The sequence below is a fragment of the Silurus aristotelis genome (assembly GCF_946808225.1).
Source record: "Silurus aristotelis genome assembly, chromosome: 7".
Lineage (NCBI taxonomy): Eukaryota > Metazoa > Chordata > Actinopteri > Siluriformes > Siluridae > Silurus > Silurus aristotelis.
The window spans coordinates 9,606,656-9,630,101 of record NC_139580.1 but is presented as its reverse complement, the minus strand read 5'-3'; the positions used below and the strand labels follow the sequence as shown (position 1 = coordinate 9,630,101).

General features: G+C 36.3%; 3 protein-coding genes across 6 annotated transcripts; 2 read left to right on the top strand and 1 right to left on the bottom strand.

Moving 5' to 3' along the window:
• The first annotated feature begins 35 nt into the window (after window positions 1-35).
• gnpda1 (glucosamine-6-phosphate deaminase 1) lies at window positions 36-4,894 on the top strand. Its single transcript, XM_083545729.1, has 6 exons — window positions 36-465; window positions 2,369-2,470; window positions 2,569-2,751; window positions 2,883-3,067; window positions 4,175-4,349; window positions 4,590-4,894. Exons 1-6 carry the CDS (start codon window positions 342-344, stop codon window positions 4,628-4,630), a joined length of 810 nt encoding a protein of 269 aa, XP_083401855.1. The 5' UTR covers window positions 36-341; the 3' UTR covers window positions 4,631-4,894.
• A 1,662-nt stretch (window positions 4,895-6,556) lies between these two features.
• Window positions 6,557-18,087, top strand: ndfip1 (Nedd4 family interacting protein 1). The gene is made up of 8 exons (XM_083547230.1): window positions 6,557-6,818; window positions 12,177-12,267; window positions 12,424-12,554; window positions 12,647-12,734; window positions 14,844-14,968; window positions 16,409-16,475; window positions 16,568-16,676; window positions 16,760-18,087. The coding sequence occupies exons 1-7, from the start codon at window positions 6,789-6,791 to the stop codon at window positions 16,672-16,674; spliced, it is 639 nt and encodes a 212-aa protein (XP_083403356.1). The 5' UTR covers window positions 6,557-6,788; the 3' UTR covers window positions 16,675-16,676; window positions 16,760-18,087.
• A 326-nt stretch (window positions 18,088-18,413) lies between these two features.
• fgf1a (fibroblast growth factor 1a) lies at window positions 18,414-22,340 on the bottom strand. Of its 4 annotated transcripts, XM_083547209.1 has the most exons (5): window positions 21,722-22,340; window positions 20,821-21,099; window positions 19,035-19,138; window positions 18,497-18,938; window positions 18,414-18,454 (listed from the first exon to the last, which is right to left on the bottom strand). In XM_083547209.1, exons 2-4 carry the CDS (start codon window positions 20,945-20,947, stop codon window positions 18,750-18,752), a joined length of 420 nt encoding a protein of 139 aa, XP_083403335.1. In that variant the 5' UTR covers window positions 20,948-21,099; window positions 21,722-22,340; the 3' UTR covers window positions 18,414-18,454; window positions 18,497-18,749. The 4 variants fall into 4 exon arrangements, with proteins under 4 accessions (XP_083403335.1, XP_083403332.1, XP_083403334.1 ...); XM_083547206.1 differs by having other exon boundaries at window positions 20,821-22,340; XM_083547208.1 differs by having other exon boundaries at window positions 18,513-18,938; window positions 20,821-22,340.
• Between the last annotated feature and the right edge of the window lie 1,106 nt (window positions 22,341-23,446).

The following is a 23,446-nucleotide window of genomic DNA, read 5'->3' as shown; positions in this document are numbered from 1 at the left end:
TCAGCTGATTTGAGAATCATGTGACTTTCACCGTTACACAAATGTGGTGCACATACAACAGGTTTAATTTCAATATTATTCCCTGTTTGTTTCAATAGCAATCTGTGTTCATAATAATCAGTGCCACATCATATTACTTTCAGAATGAAGCGCTGCTATGTTTCTACCCAGTCTTCCCCTTCAGCAGATTCCCAGCCCTGATAAGAGCAGCTCTTCCGGACTAAGACTCAGTTTTATGAGGCTAAAGTCTGGCGCAGACAGCGTTAAGTGTTACTCTCCTAAATAACTTTGAGGCTTTTGTAGCTCGGTTGTAAAGCAGATCTCGGAAAAAAGTGTCAGTAATGAAGCTGATCATACTGAGAGACTATGATGAAGCCAGTGAGTGGGCTGCAAAGTACATCCGAAACAGGATCAGGAGCTTTAATCCCGGTCCGGACCGGTTCTTCACTCTGGGCCTTCCAACAGGTACTGTACTGTACTGCACTTCTGACGACAAGTCAAGTTCACAAGTGTGAATAGTTATAGACCTGAGTATGTAAGGGAATGACGATCAGTGAATATTATACTCTACTGTAGACCTGCACTATAGTATTTTACCTGAGTAAGGTTTCAGATATACTCAGTTACTGTAGGAGCAATTACTACACCTATTATTAGCATTATAGAGTATTATTGAGCATTATAATCAGTTACTACACCTGAGTATTATTGAGCATTATAATCAGTTACTACACCTATTATTAGCATTATAGAGTATTATTGAGCATTATAATCAGTTACTACACCTGAGTATTATTGACCATTGTAATCAGTTACTACTCCTGAGTATTATTGAGCATTATAGAGTATTATTGAGCATTATAATCAGTTACTACACCTGAGTATTATTGACCATTATAATCAGTTACTACACCTGAGTATTATTGAGCATTATAATCAGTTACTACACCTGAGTATTATTGAGCATTATATAAGTATTATTAAGCATTATATTCATTTACTACACCTGAGTATTATTAAGCATTATAATCAGTTACTACACCTGAGTATTATTGAGCATTATAGAGTATTATTGAGCATTATAATCAGTTACTACACCTGAGTATTATTGACCATTGTAATCAGTTACTACACCTGAGTATTATTGAGCATTATAGAGTATTATTGAGCATTATAATCAGTTACTACACCTGAGTATTATTGAGCATTATAATCAGTTACTACACCTGAGTATTATTGACCATTATAATCAGTTACTACACCTGAGTATTATTGAGCATTATAATCAGTTACTACACCTGAGTATTATTGAGCATTATATAAGTATTATTGAGCATTATATTCATTTACTACACCTAAGTATTATTAAGCATTATAATCAGTTACTACACCTGAGTATTATTGAGCATTATATAAGTATTATTGAGCATTATATAAGAGTTATTGAGCATTATATTCATTTACTACACCTGAGTATTATTAAGCATTATAATCAGTTACTACACCTGAGTATTATTGAGCATTATATAAGTATTATTGAGCATTATATAAGAGTTATTGAGCATTATATTCATTTACTACACCTGAGTATTATTAAGCATTATAATCAGTTACTACACCTGAGTATTATTAAGCATTATATAAGTATTATTGAGCATTATATAAGAGTTATTGAGCATTATATTCATTTACTACACCTGAGTATTATTAAGCATTATATAAGTATTATTGAGCATTATATAAGAGTTATTGAGCATTATATAAGAGTTATTGAGCATTATATAAGTATTATTAAACATTATATTCATTTACTACACCTGAGTTTTTTTACAACTTTACTTGACACACAATTAATATTGTACTATAACAATGGAAACAGTTATTGCACATAACTGCTTTCACATTCGGTGTACACGTATATTCACGTGTATTAAATATTATCTGGACAGGCCATTTGCTCCAACACAAATTGTGTACTGTACTGGTGGGTGCTGCAGTGTCACTGCGTCTCTAGTCTCACTGTCTTATGTTTTGTTTTTTGTTTTTTTTTACATTAAATGTTGCACAGGTGCTACTCCAACTACTACACAATTTTCTGCTGTAGTTATTTACTAAGGAAGCAGTTTCTACACATGTGTATTTCTTCTTTATCTGATATTCTTCTTTATCTGAATATCACTTATACGTATATTATTGCAGAAGCATGTAATACACCATATTATTTGTATTTGTATACTGTACTTGAAAATCATTGAACATTATACTGAGTGTAGAAGTGATAATGCTTTCTGTACTGTGACCATGTACTTTGTCTTTCAATTAAGTTAAGATTCCTGTAGTAATTTTGTTCATTTCTGTGTATTATCAGGCAGCACTCCGCTGGGATGCTATAAGAAACTGATCGAGTACTATAAGAAAGGGGAAATATCTTTTCAGTTCGTGAAGACCTTTAACATGGATGAGTATGTAGGTATGTATTTTATTTTATTTTGTTGAAGCCTTGCAGGTTTGAATTTCACCCTTATTTAGCATCTAAAGCCTTAAAATGCTAAGCATCTCTCTGAACAGGTCTGCCCAGAGACCATCCCGAAAGCTATCACTCCTTCATGTGGAACAACTTCTTTAAGCATATCGACATCCGGTCAGAAAACGCACACATTTTGGACGGCAGCGCTCCAGATCTGCAGATAGAATGCCAGGACTTCGAGGAGAAGATTAAAGCTGCTGGTGGGATTGATCTTTTTGTAGGAGGTAAGAGAACTGAGTGAACTTTGACCTCATGTCATTTAACCAAAGATGACACAATATAAGGATTGGCCGGTTTCCATGAGACCAGACTTACAGGTAGCATATCAGCTTAATAGCTTGAACTTGTGTTTCAGGTATTGGACCTGATGGACACATTGCTTTCAATGAGCCTGGCTCTAGTCTTGTGTCTCGAACCAGGGTCAAGACCTTGGCTATGGACACCATTCTGGCCAATGCTCGTTTCTTTGATGGAGATCTGTCTAAAGTCCCGACCATGGCTCTGACTGTAGGAGTTGGCACAGTGATGGATGCCCGTGAGGTATAGCCAGATGGTTTTTAGTTTTCTATAATAGTATAATCATAGAAATTCACAGATATAAAAAAAAATTTCACATTTATTTGCAATTTGTAATTGCATCGAGTCTCAGTTGTTTCTTTGTTACATTTTTTTGGTCTGGAAATTAATTCCAACCCGAGGAAGAACAAAGCTGTGATGCCCCGACGCTTTCCCTAAATAACAAGCCATTAATATATACACTATATACTGTAAATATATATATATATATATATATATATATATATATATATATATATATATATATATATATATATATATAAAAATATATATACAGTACAGACCAAAAGTTTGGACACACCTTCTCATTCAAAGAGTTTTCTTTATTTTCATGACTATGAAAATTGTAGATTCACACTGAAGGCATCAAAACTATGAATTAACACGTGGAATTATATATGGAATTATATACATAACAAAAAAGTGTTAAACAACTGAAAAATGTCATATTGTAGGTTCTTCAAAGTAGCCACCTTTTGCTTTGATTACTGCTTTGCACACTCTTGGCATTCTCTTGATGAGCTTCAAGAGGTAGTCACCTGAAATGGTCTTCCAACAGTCTTGAAGGAGTTCCCCGAGAGATGCTTGGCACTTGTTGGCCCTTTTGCCTTCACTCTGCGGTCCAGCTCACCCCTAAACCATCTCGATTGGGTTCAGGTCCGGTGACTGTGGAGGCCAGGTCATCTGGCGCAGCACTTCCTTCTTAGTCAAATAGCCCTTGATGCCTTCAGTGTGAATCTACAATTTTCATAGTCATGAAAATAAAGAAAACTCTTTGAATGAGCAGGTGTGTCCAAACGTTTGGTCTGTACTGTGTATATATATATATATATATATATATATATATATATATATATATATATATATATATATATATATATATATATATATATATATGTATGTATGTATGTCTGTCAAATGCATATTGTAGAAATGATCATTTACAGCTATGCTTGCAATGTTGCACAAAACCATGATTCATTATTCTCCAGAATATTCTCTTTAATGGCTGTAAGAGATGGTTTCTGCATTCAAACTGAATTGTAGTGTCTGCATTTGGACGTTTATTAGGTGATGATCCTCATCACAGGTGCACATAAAGCGTTTGCCCTGTACAAGGCCATAGAAGAAGGTGTCAACCACATGTGGACGGTTTCAGCATTCCAGCAACATCCTCAGACCGTCTTCGTGTGTGATGAGGATGCAACACAAGAGCTGCGGGTCAAGACTGTGAAATACTTCAAAGGTAACATTGCTGAAGGAACTCGAGGAACAGATTATTTCAAACCAAAATAAGGTGGAATCCAATCTGTTTCCAAAGAAATCCTAATAATGATATAATAATATGTAGTGTCATTATTATGAGTATTAGAATGAAATACACCATAATAAATGAAGACCTGAAATAAGAAGTTTATTATTATATTATTTTATATTATATTATTTTTATTTTATATATTGATATTATATTTTGTTAATTTCACAGGCATGATGCATGTTCACAATAAGCTGGTGGAGGAACCATAGATTCTGCTGAAACGAGAAGGAGATGTGCATTTAGTATTTTATCATTATTACATGTTTAACATTGTTGCATTAATACTTTTTCTACACGTAGTAGCAGATACGAAGGATTTAAATGAAATGAAAAATATATAATCTCAATATGTGAAGTGTTCAATTAATGACTGGAGATGACAAACACTTTTGAGTGTTAGAAATCATGTCTTTTATATGTGGTCTGCATCTTTTTTCTTTTAGGGAGATGCTTATAAACATGACTGAAATACACCACTTGGATTTTTCTGTGTGAATAATTTTCCACTTACACCTACTGTATAAACTCACTCATACCTCACTGCATTATTATAATAGACAAATGTTTCAGTTTTTTACAGCAAATTTCAGTTCCCTTTTTATATATACAGCGGGGAAAATAAGTATTTGACACATCAGCATTTTTATCAGTCACTTCATTTCACTTTATTTATTATTTTTATTTATATTTTTTATGACTATTGTATACTGTTCTGAATAAATGTTCTGATTTGTTTGTATGAATTCAATATTTGGCTTGATGGCTACATCTTGTGGAAATTTTGTCAATAGCCCACTTAGAAATCCTTTTATAAAAATTCTGATGTGTCAAATACTTATTTTACCCGCTGTGTGTGTGTGTGTGTGTGTATATATATATATATATATATATATATATATATATATATATATATATATATATATATATATATATATAGTACAGACCAAAGGTTTGGACACACCTGCTCATTCAAAGAGTTTTCTTTATTTTCATGACTATGAAAATTGTAGAGTCACACTGAAGGCATCAAAACTATGAATTAACACATGTGGAATTATATACATACAAAACAGTGAACTGAAAATATGTCATATTGTAGGTTCTTTAAAGTAGGCATCAAGAGAATGCCAAGAGTGTGCAAAGCAGTAATCTAAGCAAAAGGTGGCTACTTTGAAGAACCTACAATATGACATTTTTCAGTTGTTTCACACTTTTTTGTTATGTATATAATTCAATATATAATTCCACATGTGTTAATTCATAGTTTTGATGCCTTCAGTGTGAATCTACAATTTTCATAGTCATGAAAATAAAGAAAACTCTTTGAATGAGAAGGTGTGTCCAAACTTTTGGTCTGTACTATATATATATATATATATATATATATATATATATATATATATATATATATATATATATATATATATATATACACACACACACACACAAACACACATTTACCAGAGTCTTTGAAAAAAAAATGAGTATCTGTACTTCTATTCAAGTGAAGGATGTGTGTTCTTTTGCCATCTCTGGAAGATTGCTGTGTACACAGAGTATGTTGTTCCATGCTGGAACAGGTTTTGGACTCGATTGCCTTCAACTTGTGGTGGCAGCTTGGGAAAGAACCACACATGGGTGTGTCCATATAGTATACAATTTATTAGGTCTGATACGCATTCAGATATATTACTTTATGAGTTAGTCCTAGTGTGGCATGGCGTATTAGAAATTCAGTACCACAGTAAAAAACATGATTTGTTAGAGGTGTGGTTCAGCAATGCACATCACCTTCTTTAAAATACAAAGCAGGACAATACAACGTGTTTGTTTAATACTTATGGTGTTGAATATCTGCTTGTGAACATCTGAAGCGTCTGTTTTGTCGTTTATTTTATTACATTTTCTCTTCTTTTGGTATCCTAAACACTGTTTCCCACTACCACTGTCCTCCTCCTTCTCCTCCTCCTCCTAATGCAATACTGCAATTAATCCCATATACCACTAATAATAATGTACACGGGTCAAGTTTTGCAAATAATACATGATAGTTTAGTAAATATTAATAAAGAATGTAGTTTTTTAAAACCCTAACTCGGTGTATTAGCTATAATTCTGTCTTTAATGTGAGTTTTAAGGAACGAAAAGAAACGGTGAATGCTTTGTGCGCATGCGCGGCAGCCATCTCTGTTGTGGTTACTTTGACTAAGTACGCTGAACTCGTAGTGTCTCCGGCAGGAGAGAAATACAGATAAGAAAAGAAAAGGAAAGGAAGAAGGGACGAGGATATCTCCTCATACAGCTGGCTAATTTATTTAGCTGGTTACTCGTATGAACAAGTGACTACAGCTGAAGACGTACCAAAGAATGGCTGAGCAAAGGAGCGGATATCGGCAGGTAGGAAACTTAGCTTAACTAGCATGCTAACATTTTCGGAACGCTGGCGCTTTGTATCTGGTTTGCTTGTTCTTCTACGCTTTTATTGCGTATTTGATGAATGTTGGACATTAAAATGTTTGTTTTTTTTCTAATACGAAAGTTTGTTTCACTGTAAACGTGTTTTGGGACGTGTACACCGACACGGCTAATCTAGTCAATGATCTCCCCGAAAACACATCTGATAACATTGTTAATCCTGTCATCTTTTTCATTTCATTTTCTTTAGTTTATATTTGTTTGACTTAACAAATGTCGACGTAGAAAATGATTTGGCAGACTCTGTTAAAGGTGACATTGTCTTGTATTTGATGCGTTTTCTTTTACAGGCCTATTGGCTGAGCTGACAGTTTTCTCCTGCAGTACTAATCGTTATATAATCCCATTAAAATCACTCGGAAAAATCCCTGTTTCACTGAACAAGGTCCAGATTTAACCCGCACTCCTTTGATACAAAAGCGATCGCATATTTTCTGACTTCAAATCACATTTTTTCCCCTTCCCTCCCCATATGTGAAAACCTGAGAGGCAGAAATCCCAGTTTTAACTTTAATTCCCCCCTTTAGACACATGGTAGGACGTTCACAATGCACAATACTGAGGAAGACATAATGTGTGTCACGCAAAAAGAGGACAGGATGTTACATTTCCAAACCTTTAATTAGGTTTTTCCTTGACACCTTTATGTCTGTCCTCTTCATTAGGTTGTGATCTGTTCTGACCCATTGTCAATGCTGCTTTCTATAACTCAATATTACATTTTATATTCAGATAGATAGATAGATAGATAGATAGATAGATCGGTAGATCGGTAGATAGATATAGATCAATAGATATATTGATAGATAGATAGATATATCTATAGATAGATAGATAGATAGATAGATAGATAGCTATATCGATAGATAGATAGATAGATAGATAGATAGATCGATAGATAGATAGATAGCTAGATCGATAGATAGATAGATAGATAGATAGATAGATAGATAGATAGATAGATAGATAGATAGATAGCTATATCGATAGATAGATAGATAGATAGATAGATAGATAGATAGATAGATAGATAGATAGATATAGATAGATAGATAGATAGATAGATAGATAGATATAGACGGATAGATCTATAGACGGATAGATCTATAGACGGATAGATGGATAGACGGATAGATGGATGGATAGATATAGATAGATGGATGGATAGATAGCTATATCGATAGATCGATAGATAGATAGAGATCGATAGATAGATAGAGATCGATAGATAGATAGATCTGTAGACAGATCGATAGATAGAGATCGATAGATAGATAGAGATCGATAGATAGATAGAGATCGATAGATAGATCTGTAGACAGATAGATAGATAGATCTGTAGACAGATAGATAGATAGATCTGTAGACAGATAGATCTGTAGATAGATAGATCTGTAGACAGATAGATCTGTAGATAGATAGATCTGTAGATAGATAGATCTGTAGACAGATAGATCTGTAGATAGATAGATCTGTAGACAGATAGATCTGTAGATAGATAGATAGATGGATAGATCTGTAGACAGATAGATAGATGGATAGATCTGTAGACAGATAGATCTGTAGACAGATAGATGGATGGATAGATATAGATAGATGGATGGATAGATAGCTATATCGATAGATAGATAGATAGATAGATAGATAGATAGATAGATAGATAGATAGATAGATAGATCTGTAGACAGATAGATAGATAGACAGATAGATAGATAGACAGATAGATATAGACAGATAGATATAGACGGATAGATCTATAGACGGATAGATCTATAGACGGATAGATCTATAGACGGATAGATCTATAGACGGATAGATCTATAGACGGATAGATAGATAGACGGATAGATAGATAGATGGATGGATAGATAGCTATATCGATAGAGATCGATAGATAGAGATCGATAGATAGAGATCGATAGATAGAGATCGATAGATAGAGATCGATAGATAGATAGAGATCGATAGATAGATAGAGATCGATAGATAGATAGAGATCGATAGATAGATAGAGATCGATAGATCTGTGGACAGATCGATAGATAGATAGAGATCGATAGATAGATCTGTGGACAGATCGATAGATAGATAGAGATCGATAGATAGATCTGTAGACAGATCGATAGATAGATAGATCTGTAGACAGATCGATAGATAGATAGATCTGTAGACAGATCGATAGATAGATAGATCTGTAGACAGATCGATAGATAGATAGATCTGTAGACAGATCGATAGATAGATCTGTGGACAGATCGATAGATAGATCTGTGGACAGATCGATAGATAGATCTGGGGACAGATCGATAGATAGATCTGGGGACAGATCGATAGATAGATCTGGGGACAGATCGATAGATAGATCTGGGGACAGATCGATAGATAGATCTGGGGACAGATCGATAGATAGATCTGGGGACAGATCGATAGATAGATCTGGGGACAGATCGATAGATAGATCTGGGGACAGATCGATAGATAGATCTGGGGACAGATCGATAGATAGATCTGGGGTTAACATAAAACTGAATCATTTCCATACCGTTTGGAAAGGGAATATAAAGTAAGGAATACAAAGATTGTTGTATGACTAAAGTGGATAAAATTAAACATTTTGCAAAAATTGACAACTATTTACAGTCTCGTGGATATATTTTTTGGGTTTCATCTGCATTCTCTAGTTTCCTCTCTTTTTTTTTTTTTTTAGAACCTATTGCAAAAGCTTGATTGGCTACACTAAATTGCACATTGATGTGAATGTATTTAGAAGTAAGTTTTGCGCCTTAAAAAGCTTCAATGTTCCTCGAATTATGACAATTAAGCTTTAATATGTTCAGTATGAATGTCAGTGAACCAACATTTTTGTTTTCAGTTAAATAGTTGATCAGTGTTTGATGGCCAACAGAAATATCTAGGATATATTTGAGCCATGCAGTATGGCCTTAAATTATAAATATGTTCTGTATAATTAATGAATATATATGGGAGTGTTCTACTTCCTCTTTGCTTTATAAAAGCTCTTAGTTTCTTTTTTTTCCTTTCATTCTGTACGAACACTTTTCAATCTTTATGGTACCAAAATAGAAGTCTTTAAAGAAATTTGCACCAGCTGGCGTTGTCATTGTCACTGTGCTTGTTGTAAGGACAAAGTGTAAGGAAAGCTTTCTGCAACAACATCAACCGCCATCAGCTGCCAAGTCGTCTGTTACAGGGGTTCCAGTGATTGTGTTTATTTATGTACTGGAAATGTGAGGGGTCTGTATTTTGTATACAGTGTTGAAAATATGTTGATGTCATGAAAAAGAAAATCAAATGTGTTTAATTTAATTGAGCTTTACTTGTAAAGTAAAAAAAAAAACCCAAAAACAATCTCTGTACATAATTCTTTTATTTGTATTTATTTATAATTTTTTATATATATAATTTTTTATTTCAAAACATTTATATAACACAACAAAAACAGTCAACAAACAATGCCCAACTTTTTACAATGCTATTGAAAAAGAACAAGAAAGGGGAGGGAAAAAAAGGGGAAAACTTAAATAAATAAATAAATAAATAAAACCAATAATAATAAAATAAAATCACATGCCAAAACTCAAAATATTACTTAAAAAGACATTGATATAATCAGGGTATGGAGTCCAAACTTTGTAAAAAGCTTCAGTAGTCTGATAAGTAACACAGGTCAAGAACTCTAAGGGGATCATTTCTCTAATAATCTTGTGCCGTCCTTTCAAAGATGGGGGTTTATCTCTGTACATTTGATCAGATTCTTGTTACTTATTATATAACTGTTATGTAGATCTTTAGACGATACTTACTTTACTGAAGTAATTGACCACAGAAATGGTGTAGTGTCAGCATGTTGCTTCCTGATGGTATGACGCACTTTGATGCAACTACAGCAAGCAGCTGCTTTTTTTTTATTTTTTTATTTTTTTACACACAATGAAACGCACTTTACTTTTTATTGTGTGCATTAATTACTTTCCCCAGGCTTTTCTGGTATACCGCCCTTTGTGATATCTGAAACAAATTTGAACGAAATAAAGTCCATTATACAGCCATTATACAACCCTGCATATATGAGCGTAAATAAGCATAGAAAGAAAAGAAATAAACAAACACTATCCTTTGTGAGGTCCCCACAGCTTGTATTTGAAAAAAGTTGCCTAACAACTTGGTGACAAGTTTTACAAATGTCTTTGGACTATGTTTAGCTACTATTTATATTTACCCAGTGTTCTCGCTAAAAAGCATAAAACTGCAACAATCGAGAGAGCGTTTCAATCGGCTGTTTAAACGCTTTAAAGGGACTAAACAGTCAGGAACTCAGGGTCACCATGCGTGGTTTATTTTTTCTCTAAAGATGGAAAGTTGAATCAAATCTGTAATTAATCATAGCTTTTCGGACTTTTAGGGTTTAAAGAGTTTCAAATGGGCTTTATATTGAGATGGAGAATTATTTTATATCTAATTAACAGTGGATTTTTAGTTCGTGTTGGTGTAACATTTAACTTTTTTTTATCTTTTTTTTTTTTTAACTACAGTGTAACAGTGGTCCTTTGCATCTTTTGGTCTGTAATTGATTTAATATTTGCCGGTAGTGAGAAACGAGCAGAATGATTACACAACAAACTGTAATATGTTTATTGTAAATAAATATTGTGTCCAAAAATGGTCATATTTTTCCCAAACAACCAAGTAGTGAACAGTAGTGAACTTTTCTTCTCTTTTTTTTTCTTACCATTTTTCAAGTGTGTGTATTTTATCAGAACATTTTCATGTTGGGTAGTTTTGACTTCAATACGTTTGACAGACAGACATTCACAACTTTTTCATCGTATACACAGCAACAAAATGCAGTTTAGCCTCTGCCAGAAGTGCAAATAGTAAGGTGTAATATGACACTTTTTACTCCGTTACGTTTCAGAGAGACTTGCTGTTCCCTTTTACTTTGAAATGAAAACATAAATTAAGCTAACTGAGCAGCACAAATGTAACACCACGGTTCTGGTGAGAGTGCTTGGAGTGTGGGTTCTCTCTCTGTCTCTGTAACTATAAAAGACTCTGATGTACAGGAAAATGGAAGAATGAAATGCATCAATTATTAAAATCAAGTTCTCGTTGATCAGTATGTTTTCATTTGATGCTTAAGGACACTCGAAAGCAGGTACTTTTGTGCAGGAGTGGTGTATTTTATCCATCATGTTGGACACACTCCAGAGGAATATAGTCTTTAACTAGTATTATTTGTTGGGGTTTATTTATCTGCAGTTAGCCAATGAGGAGGAGACGGAGACGCCTGAGGTGCCCCAGCAAGGAACTGATGCTCCGCCTCCTTACACCAGCATTGCAGCAGACACAGGTAAGAGCTGTTCATACGCTTTCAGTGATCAATCCAGGTTTAGTAAATAATCCCGGGAAGTGTCTGGTCCCTGTATGTTAATATTGGTCCTGTAGTTGATGGTACACAGTATAGTATATGAACCATGTGTTTGTATATGTGTTTTAAATCCAACAGCATTCTTTGATTACAAAGATGATGGGAATTACCCCAAACCCCCTTCTTACAACGTCGCCACGTCTTTACCTTCATACGATGAAGCTGAGAGATCCAAGGCAGAGTCCAGCGTTCCTCTGATGCCCACACGGGTGAGGAAACGGACATTGCACAGAGCTGAATAAATAACACTAATCCTCGTTTAGGCATTTACAAGTCAGTTGTGGACTTTTTCTCGTGACAGGACGAGGACTTCGCTGCCAGAGACGACTTTGAAGATGTCGACCAGCTACGAGTCGGGAATGATGGGATATTCATGCTGACGTTCTTTAGTAAGTATCCCAGACAAACCTAATCAGTAACAGTATGTCATCCTTCTGTAGATTTAGTTTTGGACTAGTTGTCTACTGATATTCTCACTAGCCAGTAGGCTGATAATTCTTTGAAGGAAGGAAGAAAACTAAATGAGACGTGCTGTTATAGGAAAATAATGAACCACTGGGTAAGCAGTGATACAAAGTGACATAAAGGACTGTTACTTCTACCACCCAAGAATTACTTCATTTCAGTTAACAGAAAGTTCTAGTGATTTATTCCTCTATCACAGAAAAGACTGAAACGCTGTGCTTTTTTTAACCATTTACACGATCGTTTTCGACTACCTACAAGACAAGTTACTTTCTAGTTCCTCTAATCACTTATTACTCAGGGTTCCTACGCATCCTAGTGCTGCATGATTAATCGTAATAGTGATGTCAGCTCATGCGATTATATGACAGCGACTGTTGCGTTTTAATGAAATAATTAAGTGCATGTGTGGACACGCACTTTCTGAGAGCACTTTGCTGATTTTACGTGACTCTAACAAAACAAAAAAAAGACCAGATAGCCTCCGTTTGGGCAGTGCACGTGTGGCTTGTGTGTCCATGTGATTTTCCGGTGCGCAGCGCCGAGACCAGGTGAAGGTGGATGCCGAGCAGACCGACACTGAACTGGTAGCCAAGACGCTACCTCTGTTATATGGTAATATTTTAGCTTTAAGATCATCAGCACTGAGCAGAAAGAGGAACTGTGTAAGTTTCGAAAGTAAAGTTGCTACATCACGGGGTTGACGACAGGCGACGGTTCAACAGACAGAGCTTTCTTTTATTTTTTATTCCTTTTTGACCTGCCGCTTTCCTTTTCCTCGTACTCATGCCGGTACACACACTCGTGGTAACACACATCTTCCTTAACCTGTGGGCACCCGCAGATCAACACGCCTTTACCTGGAATCTCCGCTTTCCAACATACATCCCCATACACGCAGTCAGCTCTGCCCAGTCTCTCTCTCTCTCTCTCTCTCTCTCTCTCTCTCTCTCTCTCTCTCTCTCCCCCCCCCCCACCTCCCCCTCCCCAGTGTCTGTTGCATCCTGCATAAACAGGGGTATTTCTTACCTTCTGAAACTGTGCAAGTTTCCATAAAAAGGGTTAAACACATTTAATAATAATGATTGCCTGAATTCAAGTATGTAAACACGTACAGTCGACCCCTGATTATATCGTGGTTCGGAACTCTTGGCTCGGAATATTCTCAGGTTCTCATTTGGAACCTAACTAACAGCAGGTTGCGGATTATCCTAAAATTCACGGGAATCTGCAGCGGGACCGAATGTTCGGGAACGTTAGGAATAACATTTTAAACTATGTTTTCACTAACAAATTTCCTAAAACATTTAAAACACAAGACGATAATTCAGCAAGGTACCGTTGGGGCTGCGGGGGTGCATCCAAAATTTGTGGATTTTTGGAACTCGCGGGGGGAAATAATTGAAATAGGCAGTGGCAGGGCGTTCCCTGTTTGTTTTGATAAAATGTTTCAAAAATCTTACTTTCACCTTAAATTCAGCTTTTGAGAATTTTTCACATTATATAATTATATAATTATATATAATTTTTGGTTTGTTTATAAAATAAAGGCTACATCTACAGTGATCAATTTGATATACATCTGCAAACTGCTTGATCTGTCAAAAAACGCTCCACTTTCACACTTGTTTTCAGTCATTTCCCCAATGAAACATCTAAAAACACTTGCATAACAAAAAACAGTAAACGCACTGTACAGTGTTTTTTTATTTTATTTTTTATTTTAGTTTGAAATGATCCAAAACGTTTCCTTTCTTCTCCTCACTCCTTGCTGTTTTCTTCCCGTTTCTTAATTTTTCATTCTGCAGCGTCTTCTGTGTTTACCTGTCCAGAGCACTCCAGAGTTTAGCGAGTGGTGCGTCAGTAATAAAGGTCCGTGAGGAAACACAAGGCTTTGTGGATTAAATGAAGCATATAATTTGCGTCGATTCTTTTTTTTGTATTCGAATTACTCGAGCTACTCGATGAATCGTTTTAGCTTCACCATCCTTTAGCAGGCAAGTTGATTATCTCGTGTTCACTTTTATTCTCAGTGGCTTTCCTTTTCAACTGGATCGGCTTCTTTCTGTCGTTTTGCCTGACCACTTCGGCAGCGGGGCGCTACGGCGCGGTCTCTGGGTTCGGCCTCTCTTTGGTTAAGTGGGTCCTGATTGTCAGGGTAAGATAATTTATTTATTGATTTATTTTTGATAAAGAGCGCATAGCAGGTGGCCATGAGCCTCGAACAAAGATGAAAAGACTGTTGACATCCAAAGTATGAAAGAACATTATGTAGCAAACAAAAACGTGTTAAAAAACCCAGAATGTTTTATATTTTTAATTTAGTTGACATTTTACGCTTTCGTGAGAGCTTTGGACACATCAGATTACGTGCTCTTTTCATAGTTTGGATGTGTTCAGTGTTGATGTGCAAAATGTACAAAATAATACAAAATCAAGAAAAAAAACACTGAAGGGGACCGTGTATCCAAACTTCTGACTGGTTTTGTGTAATATATATATATATATAGTTAATAGGGATATATACTAAAGACATTTAGCTTTGAGATCAGCAGATGAATCATCAGATTTCCTGATATTTACATCTATATTACAGTAAATAACACTGCATACCTGGGTTAAACAGAGCAGGTCAGGGAGAATGCCTGTCAGTGTGTTCCTTCTATTCGACCTTTACCCCACAGAGATCGGTCAGCATTATGCAGTGCTGATTATAGATGATAAATAATTCGTTTGTCAAGAAAACATGAGACGCCCAGTTCAACTGCTTTTTTTTTACTTACTTGATCAGTCAGAGTAGAGTATTAGGAGCAGGGAAAACACTCAAATGTCCAGGACGGATTGTTCCAGGTACTTCGGGTCCAAGACTAGCAACCCATGAGCTGAACAGTAATCTCAATAACAGCTAATCCGTTAATCAGTGACTCAAATATGGTATTTATCTGAATTTCCCAAGCACTATGTGCTTACTTTAAAACACCATTTTGAACCCTTGAATATACAGGGACATCTTTTATACATACTGGAATACGGCTAGAAGTGTTGTTGATGCAATAAAATCTTACAATATACATGATTTATACTACTTAGTATAATATTGCATAATAAATATATTTTTATATTTCATATAGTTTTTCTTTTCTTCCCCTTCTTTCCTTTTCACCCTTTAAAAAAAAAATAAATGTTGCACCACCTTTTGTTGTTGCTTGATGTGCTTGTTTTTAGGACAAAGTGTAAGAGTGGTTTCCTGCACTCCTCCACCAGGTTTCAAAATATCTACTATAGGAGTGTTTAGAGTGAGCCTTTTTACTAGTTCTTTTTCAAAATACATGGAAATGCGAGGATTTTATATCTTGTATATTATCGTTATATATCTTCTCTTTAATTGCAGTGCAGATTGCATTAAAAAATGTTTTGCCAACACACCCAGGGCGAGATTCCTGTCAAATTACCCCAAAATATTTACAGTAAAAGTCAAGCTGATTGTACATCATGTGCTGCACTGTTCAGAGTGTACCAATGCAGCCGGTTATAGGCTTCATAAATCAGTTCTTCCAATGACGTCACTAACCGTTTCTCTTGTTTTTGTTTAAACCAGTTCTCCACATATTTTCCGGGATACTTTGATGGGCAGTACTGGCTGTGGTGGGTATTTCTGGTTGTAGGTAAGTGTGCATTTTCTACATTTCTTCTTATCAATTCTGTCAAACAATTAAACATTTGTAAGTGTTTTAATTATTATTAATTTCCCAAACAGGATTCCTTCTGTTTATCAGAGGTTTCGTCAATTACTCCAGAGTGCGCAACATGGCCGATCATTCCTTCCCAACCGTCTCTCGCACCAGAGTTCTTTTTATCTACTAAAGGTAAATCCGTCACGATGTATTTACCATAACAGGTTGAGTGTGTGTGACGCGTCTTATTAAATTATTGCTCTGTTTGTGTTCAGATTTTGCATCTCAGGACTATTGTGAAATCCACAAAATGGCGAAATTCAGCTTTGAATCTTCAGAAAACAGTGCTAAGCAGAAGCCGCTGCAACAAAATGACCAATAAATGGAGAAAAAGAAAAAAAGATTTAGGTACAGTTATGTATATTTACCAGGCTGTTGATAGTCCTCTAATCAAGTATTTATCAAGTAACTCATTTCCAGTGCAATCAATCATAGCGACATAAACGCATCGTCTTTTCATATACTTCAATCAGCACACTGACAGATATAACGATTGGCCATATTTGGTCACCACTGCTTTAGACAATTAATGCCTAAATTAAAAACAAACAAAAAAAATACCACCGATGCACCCAGTTAATATGCCTGTTCAGCTAATTTTACACCAGATGCACCACTGCAATGCTTTTCAATTTATACAAATGTAGGGAGCTACAATACAAAGCTTATTCTCGCTGTGCTTTTTCTTACCATGGCTACTTACATAAAGCATGCAAATATCTCAATTCAATATCAGATCAGTACAAACATCATTCGTATAGCTTCTAACGGTTCTTGTGTTCGCTTTCAAGCAGTTTGACCACGTAGTGTTCGACAGCGTGTATGTTGTTATTTTGTAGTCTTTCTAGCTAGCTGCTAGAAACGGCCCTTCAAATAGAGACTCGAGGTGTACAAATCTGTTTTGCGATTCTCGCCAAATTGGGTGAAATGTAAAAGGATACACCGACTAACGTAGGGGTGTGTGTCAAATTCCATAGTTGCTGCATCTGGTGTAAAATGAGCCGTAGTGTTCTCATTTATAGAGTACTGGGGGAATTTTTTGTTTTACTTTGTGAGTAAGTATAGTAAACCATGTTTTATTTTTTTGTGAAATATCAAGTTTAGGTGTATTAGGGACAGTGCAATTTGAAGATGTTATAAAGATTAAGCAGCAGACAGTTTTAAAGAATCTGCCAGAATCCAAAATAATGGCTAATTAGTCTCAGAATGATTTGTCTAATATACAAAAAATAAGAAAAGGTCTTGCTATTGTGATTAGGACCAAATATTCGAAATGAAGCTTTTCACTCTGATGCACACTGATTTGTCATACAGTGACACCTAAAATTGCATCTGTGTTTCCTCTGTGATCTGTATAATATAATATTGCGGTAATTTATATTGCCAAATCAGTAGATTTCCCACTGTCTTGTTAATTTTCCTATTTAGTTTTCGTGACATGCATGTTGATGAAATAGTTCTGCACAGTGTGGTATAATGTGGTTTATATGTTTACACTTGTGCAAAATAACTTTTAATAAACATTGCTTCTCTAGCGACATCACTCATGTCTTAATGACTCTCTGGTCAATAACAGTTACATGCTTGAATGTGTTTAATCATTATTCAGTATAGAGTTGGGCATAAGCACTTTCTTTGAATCCCCTGCCCACACACCCTGACCGCCGCATTCGCTCCTACAGTCGCCCTGACCGCCGCATTCGCTCCTACAGTCGCCCTGACCGCCGCATTCGCTCCTACAGACGCCCTGACCGCCGCATTCGCTCCTACAGACGCCCTGGCCGCCGCATTCGCTCCTACAGACGCCCTGACCGCCGCATTCGCTCCTACAGAAATATTTTTGCAAAGATAATTTCTCAAATGCACCTGTTCATTCCTACAGACCATCTTGCCACTCATTGTTCATTTCCCTACACACACACACACACACACACACACACACACACACACACACACACACACACACACACACACACACACACACACACACACACACTACTCTTATTACTGAACATCATTCCTAATGCAATATTAGATAAAAAATTAAATGACTTTTTAAAGACCTGCTCTATATACAGTCAGGATTCATTGTTTGGTTTTATAAAATAAGATGAAAAAATGCAGTGTTTCCACGTGTGACACCGACGTGTCTCTTGCTGAATAAAGTTAACAGAAAAACATCTGTTACAGCATATTTCAGTCTTTTCATTCAGCCACCTGCCGAGGCAGAAAGAAAACAGCCTTTTGTCCAACGTGCGTCCTCATGGCTTGCTTTGGTTTTCCGTTCTTTTTGATTCCTACATACCAGTCTGGGCCGTACTTTTGGGACTTGTACGTGTTGTAGTGGTTCTCCTCTAACTTCTCCAGGAAGTAACTTTCATCTGTTACTGACTGCTGCAAAATCCACACACACAATTTTATCCCTCAATGGAAAAAAACTCAAGAATTCTTCACAGAATAAATGCTTTGTATAGGTGTACATGCACTTACTGATCCATACAGCATGCCGTTCTCACTCATCGAGAGGAACCGTTTGGTTTCTGTTCCCTCGATGACCACCACTCCAGCACTCACAGCTTTAATCCGCAGCACATCTTTTAAAAACAGACACACACACGAGCTTGTGTTTACTCAGTGCTACCATGGGGCCTATGATTGAGGTTAGTTTTAAGGCTGTAAATTTGTACATAATTGCAGTTCTAGATTTACGCATGAAATTACAGACTGCCTGTTCAGATGATTCCTCTCTAAGGTAGGTGTTAGAACATGGTAGGTGTCCTGGCTCCCGACAATTACTGTTACGCTCAGCAGTTTGCGGATGATACCACCTGAAGTGACATTAAGTCAAGTAACAATGGGATATCAGGAACCATCTCTGAACAAATGATCATTCAGGAAGACCTGCACTGTTCAGGTCCCACCTGCAGCATTGATGATGTGATAAGTGATCACTTCAAGTGTTCTCTTTCATTTACATTACAGTCTAGAGAACTGGTTTCAACTTCTATATGTTTGAGGTTCACTTTTATTTCTATAGATCTGAAGTGCTTTCTGAACCTTCTCACTGCATATTAATGTTGTTCTTTAATTATTATTTCCTTACAGTTTAGGTGGACATAAGAAATAGTAATTTTTTGTCTTGTGTAAAACTAAAATGTCTTATCTAGTAATTTAAACCGAATGGATTTGATGATGATCCTGTGTCTGGCATGTATGTATGTGTGTGTATGTTAACATACCCTGATGCTAACATGCCATTTAAGTTTAATAATCAAACAAAATGTACAGTTTAGACACCTGGAAGTCAGTGCATTGAATAGCACCAACTTTATGGTCCTGATATTTTGAGGACAGTAAGAACACTTGTTTCTTTCCTAATCACAACGTGAGGTTCATGGTTTGTCTTCGATTTATTTATTTGTGCCCATTTGGTTGAATTAAAATGGAAACGAAATTGGGAAGAAAAAAAAATCTGTAAAATGTGCAAATTCCCTGTTACCTTTTTTGTACCAGTTGTGAATGAATACTTAATGTGTCTATATACAACTGCTAGTTTTAGCTTTTAATGTCTAAAAAAAAAAATTCTCTTACGATTTATCATTAAGAACTTTTATTGTGTGTCTCATATTTTCATGATTAATCAAAATAGTTCCTGCCTTTTACTTCTGATTATTACACTATAGAACAGTCACATGATGTGGAGTGTGACACTTTATTCATGTGGCTCACTTTACACATAGAGACGTTGTAATGCTGGAGCGGGTTTGGCCCGGCTAGTTCCAACAGAGGGAAATTGTAATGGCAGAGTATAAGGCGTCTTATATAATTGTGTGCTAACAGATTTTGGGTTAAATGTTCACTAAAGCACAGTGAAATTCTTATATCCCAACTTGTTAGGAAGCTGGGGGTCAGAGCACAAGAGAGGAACAGAGAGGGGGAGGAACAATACATGGATGTGAAAGTCAGGAGTTCTTTCCTCCATATAGTGTTTGAGCACCTGTAGGGTTAAAGACTTAAACCTATGCCCTTTAAAATTTAACATTTTCAGGGAGAAAATGTCCTAAAAAAAAAAAAAAAAAAAAAAACCTTCACAGGAATATTTTGTTAATTTTTGTTGTTTTAAATTTCTGATTTAACATCACCCCCTGTCTTCCCCTGAGTGCAGCTACAGATGTAGTCTTTATCTGACCCTTGATATTTCTAATCTTCCACACTGTGAGCTGTTCTTTACTCCATCTCTCACTAGTTAAATCTGGAATGAAACGGATGATCTTACTGTAAAGGTCGTGCTCCTCTCGGCTTCCTTTCACTGAGCCCTCAGGGAGAAGCTGCAGGTGAAGGCCAGCATTCATGCAGTAGAGCCGGGTCGTCTCTGCGTGGTTTATCAGGTTCGGTTCCATCATTACTGCGAGTGTGATCCTGAAATGAGCAGGTCTGATCTGATATCTGATGATGTTCACTAACGTGTGATTGTGTTGAAATGTATGGGTGTGTCGAGCAGGAGGGAGAGCACCCCCGCTTTGACCCCCACATTCCTCACACTCCCAACATGCCTCTAAAAAGACACACAAAGGGTAAGACACAAAACCAGGCCATTCTCCACTAACCATTTCTTTCAGCTCATGTTTCCTCATTCTGACCTGAAGCTTTTGAGGTGTCACATCACTGGTTGTTTGGAGAATTGCATGTGATTTGAGTGTACAGTTTGTCATGATGTGAGTAATTGATCACTGATCACAGACCAGTCTTCACGATTACAGCTGCAATTTATACATACAAATCAACAGATCATTCTCTCCTCAAGCTGTTTCAGGTAAGTGCAGATTTTTTCTCACCCACCAGACTCACATTACTGGGATTTTTGTTTCCAGTTAATTTATAATAATTATAATTGGTTGGTTGTCATTTGTGAATGAATTCGCTTCTTCAGTTGAGGTTTTTTTATGTGAACATTAAGAGCAATGTTTTATTTGGTGCAAGTACATTCAAGTGTGTGGCGTTTGGTAGATGCCCTTATCCAGAGTGACTGTCAAAATGCTCTGAAGTCTATCAATAAATACATACCGGTTCCTTAGAACACAATCTAAGATTACAATCAGTCTAAAACTATTGAGAGAATATAAATAGAAACTCAAGATTTCATTTACTTAGAAGAGGAGAAGTGCTGAGGTTTGTACCGCTGGAAGAGTTTGGCTTTTAGATGTTGTTAAGAGACTCAGATGTTTAGACATCATGGTTTGGATTCGTTCCACCACCTGCATACCAGAGCAGAGACTGGGGTATAGAGGGTCATGTAGTGTGTCCTCCTAGTACCCTGAGAGATGATGGGGGGGGAAGCAGTCAAGCAATGTTGGAGTATTAGAGGGAGTGTTGTCCAGTGCAGAAATTAGTGAAGTTCTGTCTTCTGTGGAAAAGCCATGTTTTGAAAATTCACGAGCTGTTGATTAGTGTGTTTGACTCCCAGCTGTGGTGCAGGCAGATCGACAGGGAATGAAATCCAGGGTTTCTGTAGTCTTAAAGTCTCAAATTTAAAAAGAACAATTGAGTTTGCATTTCAATCAATTTAAACAGGTAAACAGGCACTTTGTAAAAAGTGAATAGTAAATAGTATAGTAACTGTTACTTAGCTGTTGGAGGACAACATGGAAAGCAAAACAAACCAAAAAAAGCAGTTAGGAAAGAAGTGTCTGGTCCTGCTGATGAGATTCATGATCTGACTCGGTGAAGAGACAGAATTGTGATCACTAAAGAACTGCTGGGTCTGTAACCTACATTAGATAAATAAAATGGGCGCTTCAAAAAGCTAAATATTTGACTTTGTTTTTTTTTATTAATCGATGCTTAAAAGTGTGTGAAAAAGTTGGGATGACATTTTGTGAAGTGAAAAGATTCATAGTGCTGCTACTGTTGCACAGTCTTCTATCTACTCATCAGTGTATCATTAAGGCCAGTATAATTAAAGGCAGTCATTTAATAGGTGACGACCTGTTTAAGAGGAGGAACTGCTAATGATCACATTTTGGCAGACAGTCTATACACAATGCTCTGAAGAAAAAAAAAAAGGAGGGAAGAAGACTAGATACAATTTTCTCCAAATAATTAGCTGTCAGTTTTGCTGAGTCTTTTCACTGTAGTCTCAGAGCTTGTTTTTGGCTTCTTGAGGCTAATATGGCAGTTTTGAGATGCTGTGAACCTACAGAGTGGCTGTCAAGTTTATTTCTATAGCGCTTTTCACAACAGACATTGTCTGAAAGCAGCTTTACAGAATTTTACAGTTAAGGTGAATGATGTGTATTTATCCCTGATGAGCAGCTGTGGCGACTGTGGCAAGGAAAAACTCCCTTAGATGTTATGAGGAAGAAACCTTAAGAGGAACCATACCAATACAAAACACTGGAGAGTGAGAACTAACATGAGCACTGGAGTGTGTGATAAGTAACGTTCTTTCTACAGTCTTATACAGTCATTATGGTTATAAAACTAGGAGCTATTGAGCAACTCTTAAATTAGCTCAACATTTGCGATCATCACAAATACAACACCAGCTTTTCCATGCCAGAGCCTTTAAACACTCCAGGAGGTCCAATGTCAAAACGCCACACATGAAGTGGGATCCAGCTGGCACTGGTACATCTCTGGGTGGTACGTGAAGTTTGCGAGTTCTGCATCTATTTCTTTAAAGGTCCATAATCTTCATGTGGGACGTGACTGGAGCTAAATTGTATTTAAGGGCTGGTAATTGACGGCCAGCCAAAAAAAAAAGTTTTTCCCCGATTAAATTTGATGCATTTCTTTGTAAATAGTTTTACAGACAAAATCGTTTTGTAGACTTCTGAATTAATTCTGCTGCTACCATTTGTATTTTCCATCAGGAAAAAGGTTAATTAGCCTGTTCCAGAAGC